Source organism: Artemia sp. Qi Xiang Cuo, chromosome 19, assembly GCF_049724085.1.
Source record: "Artemia sp. Qi Xiang Cuo chromosome 19, ASM4972408v1, whole genome shotgun sequence".
Taxonomy (NCBI): Eukaryota; Metazoa; Arthropoda; class Branchiopoda; order Anostraca; family Artemiidae; genus Artemia; species Artemia sp. Qi Xiang Cuo.
Genome location: NC_142812.1, coordinates 28,851,933 through 28,867,154, shown reverse-complemented (window position 1 = coordinate 28,867,154; position 15,222 = coordinate 28,851,933). Strand labels below are relative to the sequence as shown.

Sequence of the window (15,222 nt, the reverse complement as noted above, 5' to 3'; positions counted from 1 at the left end):
CTTTTCTCCCCCTAAACCCCAAAAACCAATAGTTTAAATATTGTAAACCCAATGACAAACCACGCTTTGCCATCCATTTCCCTATTGAAAGAAACCCGCATGTTCCCTATATAATATAGCGCGTGTGTTCCAGATAGTACATAAGTGCCCTATGGCCTATGTCCCTAATATACATCGATAAAACTAGTGCAAATAAACCAACTGATGATGTTTCCCTATTTAGTATGGTAATAGAAAACTAGACCCACGCAGAAGTTCAGGCTCTTTTTAGAAATCACCATAAATTTGTTTTTGCAATAAACTTTAACTTTTCAGATTAACCGAAAGATAGTTACCACTCCTGATTCAGTGTCAAATGGGATTTTTTTTTCATCAGGCAGTTTTGTTTTTTTCAAAACGCGTCTTTGGACTTTTGGTTACTATGGGCTGTGTTTCGCTCTTTACTAGGTTGCATTTACTGCTGCAACTATGATATATCCAGAAACTATTATTTTCACCATTTTTTTTTCATCTTACTGATTTTTTTTTCAGGAAGCTAAAAATAGTGGCAAGGTGCTAGAAAAGAAAGTGACAACCCCGGCTTTACAGTATGAACGTAAATTCAAACCTGAGCAATGTAAGCTTTTTTCTCTGTTTATTCAAAACGCTTTGGTATTTGGATGAATCTTGAAAAGTCAATAGTTCTTTCATTAACAGTAAATTTTATTTATAGTTTTGTGTTATTGTATCTATTTTTTCGGTGATCTTTATGTAAACAAACGAATATTTTTGGTGCGCTATTTCAGAAGTTTTTTTGGGGGGGGGGGGGTAGGAATTATCATTGGTGGAGAAGGCAGGGAACCAGAAACACTTTCCATATTTTTCAGTAATTTCCCCCCTTCTCCCTTTGACAGGAACTTAATGATACTTGAATCGTGAGAGTGGGGAAAGAGTATGAATAGCATCCATACACAACTGTTTTACTTCTAAGAGGTTTCGGATCGGTCGGATTATCTACCAGAGGAGACACCACAGATTGCTTGAACCTCCATTTGGGAGGATCTCTCGAGGGAGGCTATCCCTGAAAACCCGTCCGTTGATTCCTTCAATAGGAAGTTCAACGCTTGCAATTTTAGGGAGAAATTACAAGTGGATGGTTGACCAGTGGCATATCAAACCCTAAGCACTGTATAAATATATATATATGAACATTAGCGAAAAGTTTTTCCAAACATGCCACCCATTCATAGCGCGCTGTTTTGGAAGTTCTCAGACCGTCAGAGCAATAGTTTCTCGTGATGCGCTAAACATTTGTCATTGCGAGTGAAGAGTGATTTAGCTCGTGCGGTTTTAGATGTGTTTAAAAAAACTTCAATGGAGTATAGGACTTTTGGCTACTGTTCGTATATATTTATACTATGGCCCTAAGTTTTGACACCCATTCATAGCGCGCTGTTTGGGAAGTTCTCAGACCGTCAGAGCAATAATTTCTCGTCCTGATGCGCTAAACATTTGTTATTACGAGTGAGGAGTGGTTTAGCTCGTGTGGTTTTAGATGTGTTTAAAAAAACTTCAACGGAGAGTATAAGACTTTTCGCTACTGTTCGTATATATTTATACTATGGCCCTAAGTTTTTAGATTAGCTGCCTAGCGCCATGAAAACCGTCGTAAAAAAATGCCGGATTTTCAATTTGCTGGAAGTTACAACAATTCATGTTGTGTTAGAGGCATAGGATCACACGTCTACAAACCGGGAACACTTTTCTTTATATCGAATTAACTAAATTCAAAATTGATTTTTTGATTAATCTCAGTAGATGATGAGTTCGCTAAGGTCTTCACTGCTTTTTGCTGTGCTTGAAGCAGCTGAACGTTTGGCCCATTTTGATAAGAGTTTTGTTACCAGCAACAACCAGGCTACCTCTGCAAGCTTTGCTGCAGGACTTGGCATTGGTACCAACGGGAAACTATTTACAGACGGCAAGTTTTTTGGAAACGCATTCATAAAGTGTTCCAAACACTTATTTAATGACTTTGAACTTAAAATGGATAATTGAGAGAAGCAAGCAAATGTCATTATCAGCTAGAACAGTTCAGGGTCGTTTTTAAAATATGACCAAAAATATTGATGGGCAAGTCCAACGTTATTTGCTTCAGCCGATGTAATTGGCATTGCAGTTAATGAAAGTAAATTGTACTAAAATAAAAATATAACTGGCACAAACGTTCTTTTAATTCTCACGTTTTGGCTGATTTAAACCCGCAGCCTAAGAGGTTGCCGACCGTTTTCATACTGATTTTCAGGCAAATAATTTTTAATAGCATATTTTAAGAACTCGCTAGCTACTGCGTCATTTTTTGTCAGAACGCTGGAAGTTTATTTAACTTCGTTTTTTTTTCCGACAAGAAAATCTCATCCGTCAATAAAAACAGGATTAATTTTAGTGGGGTTTTTGACGCAGTTTCTAGGTCCCAACGTTTGACGATACGACAGTTTTATTTTTCTTACTTTATTCATATTACTTCTTTAATAAGGCTAAATATACTGTCAAATGGAAGAAAAAAAACGAAATGAAAAATATTCATTTATAAAACACATGTTTACACGTGGAGCATATGTTGACCTTTAGATTAAAACACTTTGTAAAAAACACAAACTTCAAAAAGACAAAAGAAAAAAAGGAAGAAAGAGAACAAGGGTAAAAGATAAAAGAGGGGAGAAAACAAGGCTTATTTGCCGATAAAAGCAAGATAGAAAAATCGAAAACCAAAACCATGGTGACAAACAACCCAGACCAACGTCACCCATAAGCCAGTAGATAGTCTCCAACCTTTCCCGAAGATGTTCACTCTAGAGGAACAGCGATAAACAATAAAAATGCTAATAAAAAACTAAAAAAGTATAATAATAAACAAAAAAAAAATTGGGTTGTGAAGACGATAATTAGAGTGATCATGATCCATGATCAGTACAAACAACCACAACCCAGAAAGAAATGCTTTTCTAAAAAACTGCCTCGTGAGAAAAATATCTCTGTAGATACATATTTAGAAATAATAAAAATTTTTTGGATCCAGATTGATCATATCTTAAAGTAAAAAAAAAAGAAACTGAGTATTCTGAAAAAAGAGCCAGAAACCCTTCAGAAATGGCTTGAGATCGAAAAAAGTTCATCAATGGAATCGGCATAGCCAAAAGCAATGACCAAAGATTTACATCCCTTTGCCTCAAAATTCGAAGGAAGTTTCTGAGTACAAGTGTTTTAGCGCAATAGCTCTGATGTCTTCTCTTCTTTTCTCTACATATTTTTTTTACCTCTCAACTTTTACAAACCAAATTCTGCAACGCCAGAAGAAGGTACCGTGCAGCGCGAAAAACAGAAACTTTTTGTTTCCACGTTTCCATCTTTTTTTTTTTTTTAAATTTACCGGAATTGAAAAAAAAAACACTCAAATTAATTTTTAATTGTGTTGCCGTAAAATTTTCCAGGTTCTTCGCTGAGTCTAGGGACCTGTGGTAATATTGTAAGATTTTTCTTTTAATTTATGAGGGGGTTGACCGAAAAGTGGGGAATGAGTTCAGTATTTTCTGCCTTTTTTCTATAATTCTTAAGGAATATAATTAAAATAAATTTGTGTTATACTATCATTTCTGAAGATAAGTATTTGCTGCATCATCATCTATATAATAATTCCTTTTAATACTTCAGTTACTATTAGCTACAGTTCGTTCCTTAATGTAACCACAGAGAATCAGGCAGCTAAGTAAGTCTAATATATGCCATGGTTTGTTCTTTACTAGTTTTCAGCTATTTCTACAGCCATGATACCGATGAATCTTGCATAATTCAAATTTATAATTATTCATACAGATACTTCATATAATCTCTTACTATGGGCTATAGCTCGTTCTTTAATATAATATTGAATTCCCTTATTACGTCATATGTGGTTATAACCTACGATTATAACGTCATTCATCAAGCTTATACACGAAAATGCAGTTTTTGGAAAAATTGATTCTATTTTAAAAACTATTTTATTTTTAATTACAAAAGGCCCCAGGTGTATCAATTTCCTTTAAAATGAGCCATTAAACAGCTCTCTACGATGTTCCAGTGCCAATTCATCTGAGGAGAAAAAAAAACATGCCTCATATACAGAATATCGGGGTTTCACCCACTTTTCTTCATTTTCAAGCCAATAATTTTTCCTTGATCCCCAAGCCAAGAGACGGTAAGTTTCCTATATAGGGGTTTCGGACTAGGAAATTCTAATAGTGTACTTTTTGTCTTGATCTAACTCTATTTTCTGGAGTTATGGGCTATTGTAGTTTTTACTACGGGGCGTGATCGTCTCTTACTAGGTTGCTAGCTACCGCTGCAATCTGAATCTGGTTACTAAGTTCAATGGGGTAGCCATTACAGAATAAAATGTCTTTAATGCAATTTTGCTCAGAGACTACATGAATGTCAGAGTAGATTTTTAGAACTGTATCAACCAAAGAAATGACAACACCTCTTTCTACAAAAGGGGGTGGTTTGAAGAGAAATAAAAACAAAATCATTTTGGAAGGGTTCTTTGTAAATAGGAAATTGAAGGTATGAACCCCTTTTTAGAATTAGGAGATTCAAGAAAAGAAGCTTCTTTGGATTTTCAACCTCCAACGTATACTGTTGATTGGCATCTAAAGTATTCAAAAACATCAACAACTAATTCAGTGAATCATGACCATTGCCCTAAATGAACAAAACATGATCAACAAAACAGGCCAAGAAAGAATGTTTCAGTGGAAAACATACCAAAAGCGGAATTTTTGAGAAATTCATGTAGAAACTTCTCAAATAGCGAGTTGCAGTTGTTTCTACTAGTAAACCCATAATTTGAAGAAACTGTTTTTCTCCAAACCTAAAGTTTCAGGAAAATTTGTTGCAGGGATGAACAAGAGTCATGTCAGTTTCAATTTGCCTAGTTTCGTAATTAGATAAACGAAACTTACCCTCCAATTTTCTTTGTAAAGCTTGTTCATATTTTTGTGCGTCATAAGAAGTTTAAATAGAATTTGCGGTTCTTAAAGGGATGGAATCATATGATTTCATATGAAAAAGGAAGAAATTATATGATATCTTGGTTCTTAAAAGGGGTGGAAAAATCATGGTGAAAAACTTTCCCAGTCTTGTAGCTGGGGAACTATAGCATCCTATGGTCTGGAGCAGAACACCCTTTGGGGTAAAGTTCTGTACATTTGAAGGATTATTAGTCCACCATCTTTTACCGTGTCCGATACCTTTCTCAGTTGGTGTGTGTATTAACGTCAAGGGTCAGTTTGATTTCTTTGTAAGTAATTTTATCCAGCAAAAGGTCACAAGTTTTTGTTTTTTTATAGTCTGTCCTGTCTGTAAGAACAATTGTTTTTCCCTTGTCTGCTTTTCTAATTATTTTGTTTTTGTCTTTTTCAAACGACTTATGATTCCAATTTCTTCTTTCGATTGAGTGCGATTGAGAACTGCGAAGAAGGCTGAAAATCAAGGATACTTTAAATGACTTCTCCTCAAAGCAGATTTGGGTTATAAACTTTCCCATCAGAGACAACAATACCGGCTTCCAAGTCGTAATATTTTCGGGGACATTTGCATTTGTCTGAACCATAGGAAATTTTGCTCCTTTTCATAGAATACTTCATGGATGTGAAAACCTTAGATTATTGATTCTCATAAGGATGGGACAGGGTAAAATATAGGAACAAATTCTCCCAATAACTCAATTTTTTTAAACTCAAACCTTAATAATTTTTCTGATAGGCGGTTTTTGGCTAAATGGAAGTCGTTTTTGAAGGAATTTTGTGAAAGATCAAGAATTTGGTTTAAATCCAGAACTGATTAGCTGCAATAAAGTATGGTCTCAGAACCTATCTTGGCATTTTTTTTTTTTTTTTTTTTTATTTTTAATCCCACCTCCTCTCGGTGACATAATAATCTTTTTCACTTAATTTCAAACTTTAATGTCACCTACACTAGTTTAAAGGCATCTTTTATTTTTTAATTTGGGTAGCCAAACATAATTGATGAAGACAAGGTATACTACAAAAAAAAAAAAAAAAAAAAATCAAAACCACAAAAAAATACCATTCCCGGTTTTGCAGGGTGCCTTTCCGCCATAGGGCACCCCTTTCACCGTGGAAATACACTAAATACGCGTGGCATCCACCCTTCCATGTCTTAAAATCCTGGATCCAAAATATTGGTTAGCGAAAAAAATGTAATTCATTTTAAAGTAAATTATTATGATAAGTATCCATGTTAAAACTTTAAACATGCTATCTGAATGAATGGTTTAAACCATTTAATAATTTTAACCGATAACTGATAAATTATTTGAACCAAAGAACCAAAGAAATAGTTCATAGCAGCCGGATTGGATACACGCTGGCCTCCAACATCTTTATTTTGCGAGGATGCGACTTCGTAAATCAAATGCGACTTCAAAGCTCACTGTGGACATTTTTTTTTTTTTTTTTTTTTTTTTTTTTTTTTATTTTTATTTTTTAACTTCGTGACATAAAGGTTGCTGGTATAGTATCCACATGATTCAGCAAACTAATACTGACCATCAGTTTGTTGCGTAAGATGGAAGATTTCTTTGTACATACTTTATTGCGCATCATTTCCTATTCGTAACATGAAAACTAAAAAAACAACAACCTATTGAGAATTTCCAGTATAGCAAAAATGATAATTTAGCATTGAAATGGAGATGAAGAGTTATCCCTTATAATTGAGGACAGTCTCTATCGAAGAAAAAAAAAGCCATTTCTTCGCGAAAAAAATGAAACAAAACAGGAAAAAATATAAAAAGCAAGCTTTTTCACACACAATTAAAGAGCAGCGCGAAAACTTGAAAGGAATGAAAATCACCCTGAACAGTGGGGAAAACATTACTGAAAAAATTGCAATATGAATATAAAATAAATACACAATTTCCCTCTAAAAATATTTTATTGATTCTCAAAATATAGAAATATTTTCTTGCGCTCAACCAAAATGTCCAAACTGTGAAATTTTCAAAAACACAAATGTAGTTTGTTTAGGCTTAAAATGCTCTCCGAAATTCTCTCTTGTGTCGGTTAAGTCCTTCATATAGGAGGAAACCTAAATACTTTACTGGACGTGAGGATATGATGAATATGAGGGTTGACTGAATCGCGTTTTTACCTGGAACTCCCATAGCCTATCGAGCCCGAAAACAGTATGCTGGCATGTTATATTAAATTTAGTACTTCTTAAGAATTTTCAATATGAAGGAATCTCGCTTCTTTGGCAAGGAATTTGTAAAGCATGCTAGGATTTTCAGCAATTTTTTACCTGAGTTGTGAAATGTGGGAAGGGACTTGGCAAATTTTGGTGGGGATCCGAGGTGTTTAAATAGCATGTTTAATTCACAAGTTTCTTCTACTAAAGTTGATAAAGCTAGTTTGCAGTCCCATCTATATCAGATATGTATGTTCTCGTACCGTCTAAGAAGATTTAAAAGTGAAGATTAACCTGGTCCTGGAAGAGCTGTACCATTGTAATGGCTAGCTGATATGTAATTCTCCCAAGGGATTAAAATTTCGGTACTTGTTAATTAAACGAAACACACCCAAGAAGTGAAGTTAGGTTAATCCCAATGAAATGTAACCTGACATATAACCTTTAGTTTATATAATAATATAATTTGGGCTGTGGCTGGGTAAAGTATTTGGACAGCGCTCCTAACATAACCTAACCCCATCCTCCTAATGTGCAAATGTATAGCCAAAATTATACAAGTCCAATGCATTCTATTTTCCATCACTTATCATTGTGGCTATGAAACCGGTTTTCTGTGATCTAACCTAGGCGTAATTCTTGAATGTGTTTCGTTTAATTAACAAGTACCAAAATTTCTTTAAAGGAGACTGATGGGATCTTACGGGTCTAGCCCCCATGACCAGTCGTGGCTACGGGAAACCGGCGCCCTCATTAGTTTTCAGTAGAAGTTTAAGCCAAAAGATAGAACAACTGGTTTTGGCATTGCCTGGAAACCGCTTTATGAAATCATTCCATAATTTATTAACGACAAATTTTTAAAGATGCAATTAGTCCGTGCACAATGTCAATGTATATTTCGATAAACTTGGGATACAGAGTATAAGTCCTTTATGTTAAGAAGTTGTCGGAGTATGTGGACAATATGCACATTAGCCTGCCTTGTTTTGCATCTTCCCCAAATCTCAAAGTTTGCCAATTTTTCCTTCATTTTCAAATATCCTCTATACAGTTTACCTGTGTTTTCCATTATTTTTCAAAATCTACCCCTCTCCTTTAATGCGACCCCCCCAAAAAAAAAAGAAAAAATCATGTCTAAATGCATTATTAGAATATAACCCAATTATATAGGTTCTACTATATGACTCCAAATCGTCGTATTTTTTCCCATGATGTTCTAGCTATGCAATCGCCAAGGGGGCTCACGAATTAAACCAAAAAAATATTCAGATTCATCCCCTAAATTTTAAATTTTCTCCCAAGAATCAAATGAAAATGTTATATTTTAAGCTGGGACTGTCCTTTTAGTACTACAGACAATGAGAGTTCGAGGGCCCATCTTGCACCCAGGCTATTTCTTTATTTTACGATTTTACATATACACGAGCCAAGAGGAAGATAAATAAAATCCAACAATAATCGCAAGGCTAAGGCTGGTTTCTGCTGTATACATTTCCTTATTAGTACAAGATTGTGTCTAGTCGGCTATTGCCTAGACCTGGTGCCCTCCGTAGGCATTCCTACTCTTTGTTTTATTTTTAAGTATTTTGTTTTCGATTTGTGATTCCCTTGGGTTTGGTAACCTCAATGTGAAACGTAAAAGCTATTTCCTAGCAGTTCTATATTAATTTATATAATTGATAAGTGTTAGCATTACCTAACCGATCACGTGAGACTGTAGAACATGTAGACGAAGCCAACATTTCTCTGGATTAATTTTATAATCAGAGTCCATTTGATTTCTGATAATCAAAAGAGAGGATACTTCGTTTTGTCTCACGGTTGGTGATAAAGTTGAAACTTTGAGGAATTTTTTCCGGAGGGGCGATGGGGAGTAAGGGGTCTCGAAATTTCTTGTTTGGGGAAGGGAAGCAAAATTTTTCCAGTCCACACAAAAAAGCCAATACTACGTTTTAGCTTTTTTATGTGTTTTTGACAGGCTCTTTGGCTAGTTCTAATATTAATTAAAAAAAACTTTTTCCACAAAATAAGTTTTTCAAAGAAAAGTAAAGAACTCGATTAAACAATGAATAAGCAAAAAAAAAAAAAGAAAAGAAAATAATAATAATAATCTACCAAGCGTGAAACTACCATAAATCAGCATCGATAAATAAATGAAACCCAAAACGAACAGAAATTACAATAAATAAAATCGAGTCAAACTCAAAACGAGCAGAAATTAACATGAGTAGGGCTAAAGAACCCATATGGCTTCCCAAGAGCAGAACATAATTTGCACTTTACTGAAAAAATATAAATGTTTTTACTTTTATAACTTTAATAAATCAAATAATATTAATATTTCGATAAATAAATATCAGTATATGTATATTAAACTGACAATGCAGATTCATTTGTAATTTTTTCAGTTAAGTGCAAATTATGTTCTGTCCTTGGGAAGGCATAGGGGTTTTGAGCCCTACTCATGTTAATTTCTACTCGTTTTGAGTTTGACTCGAATATTTATTGTAAACTTATTTTGTGGAAAAAGTTTTTTTTAATTAATTTCTGTTTTGAGGTTTTTCAGGAAAAAAGAAAATAATAATTTAAATCTTTTTTTTTTTTTTTACTTTATGGTTAGGCCTGGAATTTGTATGCTGGAGAAAATTTTTCAACAATTTTTAACAACATACACCCTTTTAAAATTCTGGACACGAATAGTAGTGTTTAATATAGTTTCATACCTCCTCTAGTTGACCTGAAATAGAAAACTTGATACCATTCACAAAAAAATCTGTTTACTTTCTTTGATAGCTTGGATACACTTACCTTATTTTGATTTGGTTAAATTTTAAGAGCAGAAGTAGCACCGAAAGTTTGAACATAATACCCTCAGTCGTTCTTAGGATACGGCTGAGATGCCTTATTGGGAATTAGCATTAACACAGTGCATTTTGATTTAAACTTAAGGCAACATTTAGTTTTTAAAAATGGGCAAATGGGAAGATGGGCGTGGGAGGGGGATTAGTTGCCCTCCAATCACTTTCAACTATTAAAAAGGGCGTTAGCCCTTTCTATTTTCAATGGAATGATCCCTTTTCGAAGTTTCTACGACAACTAATTTGATACGAAGTGCCCTGGTCTAAAAAAAAAAAAAAAAAAAAAAAAAAAAAAAAAAAAAAAAAAAAATCGTACCCACATCGATCTTTACTGTAAAAGTGTCAAGCTTTCCAATAACTTTCGACTATTACAAAGGGCACTAGCCCTTTCAATTTCCAATCGAGCCCTTTTTGAGTTTCTACGACAACACTTTCTATAAACACCTTATTTGCCCCCAGGGCAAAAATTACAACCCTTGCCCTGAGGGCTCTCATGGAGTTGTCATCCTCAAGTACCTAATTTCCAGAACTTTCAACTACGTGTAAAAAAAAATGGCTAACTTAAAATTTTGATTGGATGTGTTTGGGGAAATGGTGGGCTTGAGAGGGGTGTTAGTTGCTCTCCAATCACTTTCAACTATTAAAAAAGGCACTATCCCTTTCAATTTCAAATAGAATGATCTCTTTTGAAGTTTCTACGACAACGCTTTCTATAAAAACCTTATATGCCCCCAGGGCATAACTTACAACCCTTGTCCTGAGGGCTGGGGGGGTCTCATCCTCAGAGACCTAATTTCCAGAACTTTCAACTATGTTGAGCAAAATTGCTATCTCAAAATTTTGATTGGATGTGTTTGGGGAAATGGTGGGCGTGAGAGGGGGGTTAGTTGCCCTCCAATCTCTTTCGAATATTAAAAAGGGCAATAGCCCTTACAATTTCCAATCGAACGAGCCCTTTTTGGAGTTTCTATGACAACACTTTCTATAAAAACCTTATATACTCCTAGGGCATACCTTACAACCCTTGCCCTCAGGGCTGTGAGGGGGTTGTCATCCTCAAAGACCTAATTTACAAAAATTTTAACTATGTTAAACAAAATGGTTATCTCAAAATTTTAATTGCATGTGTTTAGGGAAATGGTGGGCGTGAGAGGGGGGTTAGTTGCCCTCCTATCGCTTTTGACTATTAAAAAGGGATCTAGTCCTTTGAATTTTCAATCGAATGAGCCCTTTTTGAAGTGTCTACGACAAAGCTTTCTATAAAAACCTTCGGCATAACTTACAACCCTTGTCCTAAGGGCTGTTTGGAGTGTCCACCTCAAAACGTAATTTATGTGGAAATCAACTACGCTGAACAAAATGGCTATCTCAAACTTTTGATTGGATGTGTTTGGGGAAATGGTGAGCGTGTAAGGGGTGTTACTTGCCTTCCAATCACTTTCGACTATTAAAAAGGGCACAAGCCACTCCAATTTCCAATCGAATGAGCCCATTTCGAAGTTTCTACTACAACTCCTTCGATACGAAGTGCCCTGGTCAAAGACCAAGAAACCAAACCAAAAAAAAAATTAATAATAATAATAATACCCTGTGCCAACATCGCGATTGCGCTGCCTATTATATTCTAATAATGCGTTCAAATATTTTATTGTTTTTGTTATATTTTGTGTCCTAATTATCCCTCAAGCTTTAAGTGCCTACGAGTACATGCCATGTCTATGTTTACACACCAAAAATAGTATTGAGTTGAACTCCAAGTTCTAAAAAACAGTTTTTCACAAAAACAATATTACTAATTTTTTCCTTCCGGAAATTGATTGCTTTGAGTAATTTAGTGAGTCTCTTATCTCAAGACGTTCCCCTTCTCAGACGGTAAAATAAAATCCAGGAAAACGACACAGATCGCCCCAACAATTGTTGATTTTGGCCAAATGCCAAGGAAAAAACCGATTTCCGAAACGGAATTGGTGTAAGCAGTTTCCAGAAATTATAGTGCTTGAAATGGCATGTTTTTTCCTGGCTCTAAAAAAAATCATTCCTATCTGTTATTTTTCATCTCTCGGATCTTTAGTTTCGCATGTCGATTTATTTCCAGGACCGAACTGTTGAAATCAACATCGTTTCAGTCTTACTGTAACAATAGGCTATTTTATGTTTGCTTTGAGTGAATAAAGGTATACTCTTTTAATTCTGCAAAAATAAAGATTTCGCGAGTAATATTGAGTTTAGACACGCTGGAGTCTCTCAGTCGGTAAAAACTATTAGTTGGCCTAAAAAATATAACTATCGATTATATTTCCCATCTGTAAGTAAAACAAAATGATATCGATGCATAAATGGCAGGTAAACTTTGAATTAACACAGTGAAAAATAAATTTAAAAATGCTCAAATAATTTGGGTTCACGCCCGGAAGTCTTAGTCGACGGAAAAAAACAACAACAAAAAACAAACTAAACAACTTAATTCTTTGGGCTATGTATTCGGTCATCTTTTAGTTCATTTTCACGGTCTTAACCAAACCTTTTACTAATCATCTGTATGTCTCTGTGTTTTCCTTTTATTTGTAAATAGAAAGGCAGTGTTGTCAAAGAAATTATTCATTGTTTTTTTCAGGTTGAAAAGAAGTCTAGCTGACCGTTTTTCTGCCTGTTTTATATTTATGTAAACTAATATCCTTTTATGGTTTATAATTATATTCAATTGCATATGTCTCAGGTGTGAGATTTTGTAAAAAAATCATTTACGGACGATATATAATTGTTTTAAAAGCCTAGTTGGCAAACTTTTCGTACTTAAGCCTATTCTTTACGCTCAGAACCTAAGCAGATCTAAAAAAAGGTTAAAAAGAATATTGGGTATTTCTCCAAACAGATACCGAGTATCTTGCCGAGGTAGGTAGGTAGGCCGAGTGGTTGGCACGCTAGACCTGAAATAATCCTTCGTCCGTAAGGACAGGGGTTCGAGTCCTGGTGTCGCGGGTTATTTGGTTTGGAATGGGAGTCAGTGGCGTGACTCTGTAAGCTCAGCCAGAGTCGAACCAGCTCTAAAGGGATACCTGGAGAAATCTGGGGAAGGTAAACAAGAAAGGTGTGAGGAAGCACAGGGTGGCTAGCCCCCAACCCCTCCATTGTACTTCCTGACTGAAGGGCCAGGAAATGGAGATAGCACAGCCGGTAGGGACCGTAAAGTCGACTGCCGTATTCCTTACATGTACATTTTAGATAATTGGCACATTACAGTAAAAAAGAAAAGGATATGATCTCTTTTTTTGATTTTCTCCACTATTTTCTAAACTCAATCAACTCGGCCTCTGAACGACTCAAATATGGCTTACTGAGCCACAATATTTCTCCATCTATCTCGGCTCGTTTTTTCTTGTTCAGATTGAAACAGAACTATCGTAAAATTACTTTTCCAAATGGGTAGGCAGCTGGATGACATTTTTTCTAGTCTCACTATTTGACTAGTTTGATGACAAATCTTGAGACTTGTCTATGCCATTAAGAAAAAAATATGGGAAAGAAAAAAGAGACCTATACTCTAGCGAAGAGATGGGAGCCAAATATTTTGAAACTAACAACTTTTACTCAAAGTAATGGAATCCTGGGATATAATAACATCATTGAATGTGGAATTGCAAGCATGCAGGCAAGGAAAAGGCAAATGGACCCATTCTCCCTACCGCCAAATCTCGAGACTTTTCACCAATATTCCAAAAAGCTTTTTATATTTTCTTTTAATTTTCCTTTTTTTGAGCAGGCTATTTTTAATTTGCCGTCCTCTCTTCCCAAAATACGCTGCCCCCCAAAAATAAAATCCTGCTAATGTGCCTGTAAAATTGTATTAGAAGTGCTTGACAGCGCCTAAACTGCCGTGTCTGGTTCAAAAGATGCGTGTGAAATTGTTCATACCCCATTTTCCATTATGTAAACCTCAAGAGTCAACCGACTCTATTCTTGAAGTTCAAACTCAAAATAAGCAAACTGAATGAAAGAGGGCCGTCACCCCCATCAGCCCTCCATTCGCAACGTTTAAATGTTTGCCGGCGCTTTGTTGGAAACAACACATTATCGATATTTTCGTTGAGAACATAAAAATAATCATATGCCTTTTTAATTGCCAAAACAATCGTAGTTGCCAATTGGCACTCTGTTGTATTGCAGTAAGTTTTCAGCAAAATGCCGGCAACCATTTGCGGATTAAAAGGGGAGGCTGAGGGAGGCTACAGCCCCCTCAATTAAAATCAACTTCTGCTCTTTTAAAGTTTTAGCGTCGTTCTTTACTTGAATTTGGAGAAACTTCTTTTAAATTTACTTTTTTTTATGTAACCTTGTTTTTTCTGTCCCTTACATAATAGAGGATCTACCCTGAATTATGAAGATCAGCCCTTTAATTTCAATCCCAAAGTGTCTGTAATTTAGTGTTTATTGAAAGAAAACATAATGGGGACATACAATCTCCCATTATCTAAGTCATGTAGGATATAGACATTATAACGGTAATCTTGGAACTGTGAAGCACAGAAAAAAGTCAAAAAGCAGAAAGAAAAAAAAAAGTTGCCCACAATGCGATTTGAAGCTACCTCCTCTCAAAACTAAAGTGCTGACAGGCCAGTGTCGCTAGGCTGCTCTTGAATTAAAGGGAAAATTTGGAGTGAAATGTTGAAAGTTTCAACGTAGATGATTTTTAAAACAAAATATTGCGTCTTTCGAGGCTACTCAGTGGCAGATCTAAGATTTGAGAAGAGCGTGGAGGAATGGACTGCTTCTTTTTTTGACCGATAGTTTCGCGTAAATGTAATTATACATTGCACAAAAGTAAACTGCATCAAATCCAGGTAGCCGATCACCACCACCACCCCCGATCTGCCATAGATGCTACATATGGTGCTGCGTAACAAGTAAACCCCTAGCATCAGTTAATGGTGTTAGAAATTTGATAACCATTCAAACAATTCAATAGTGCCTTTTGAGAAGGGAAAGCACTGCAAGAAAACTAGGAGATATATCTGCTTAAGTTAAGGGGCTAAGGAGCTGAAAACCATATTAACCAAACCAAACCATATGTTTTCATATCACATAATTATCGGTTAAGTATCTGACAAGGCAGAGCCAAATCTGGAAATCTTGGATTTTA

General features: G+C 35.4%; 2 protein-coding genes across 4 annotated transcripts in view; one reads left to right on the top strand and one right to left on the bottom strand.

Annotated features, from left to right (window-relative positions):
• The window catches only part of LOC148940694 (U7 snRNA-associated Sm-like protein LSm11), a 66,437-nt gene that overhangs the window by 1,904 nt on the left and 49,311 nt on the right, over window positions 1-15,222 (top strand). The window contains exon 2 of the mRNA XM_089105504.1: window positions 532-616. Coding sequence (XP_088961630.1) covers window positions 532-616 — 85 coding nt within the window. The remainder of the gene's footprint in view (window positions 1-531; window positions 617-15,222) is intronic.
• The window catches only part of LOC148940695 (uncharacterized), a 193,633-nt gene that overhangs the window by 136,699 nt on the left and 41,712 nt on the right, over window positions 1-15,222 (bottom strand). The gene's annotated exons all lie outside the window — the stretch shown is intronic.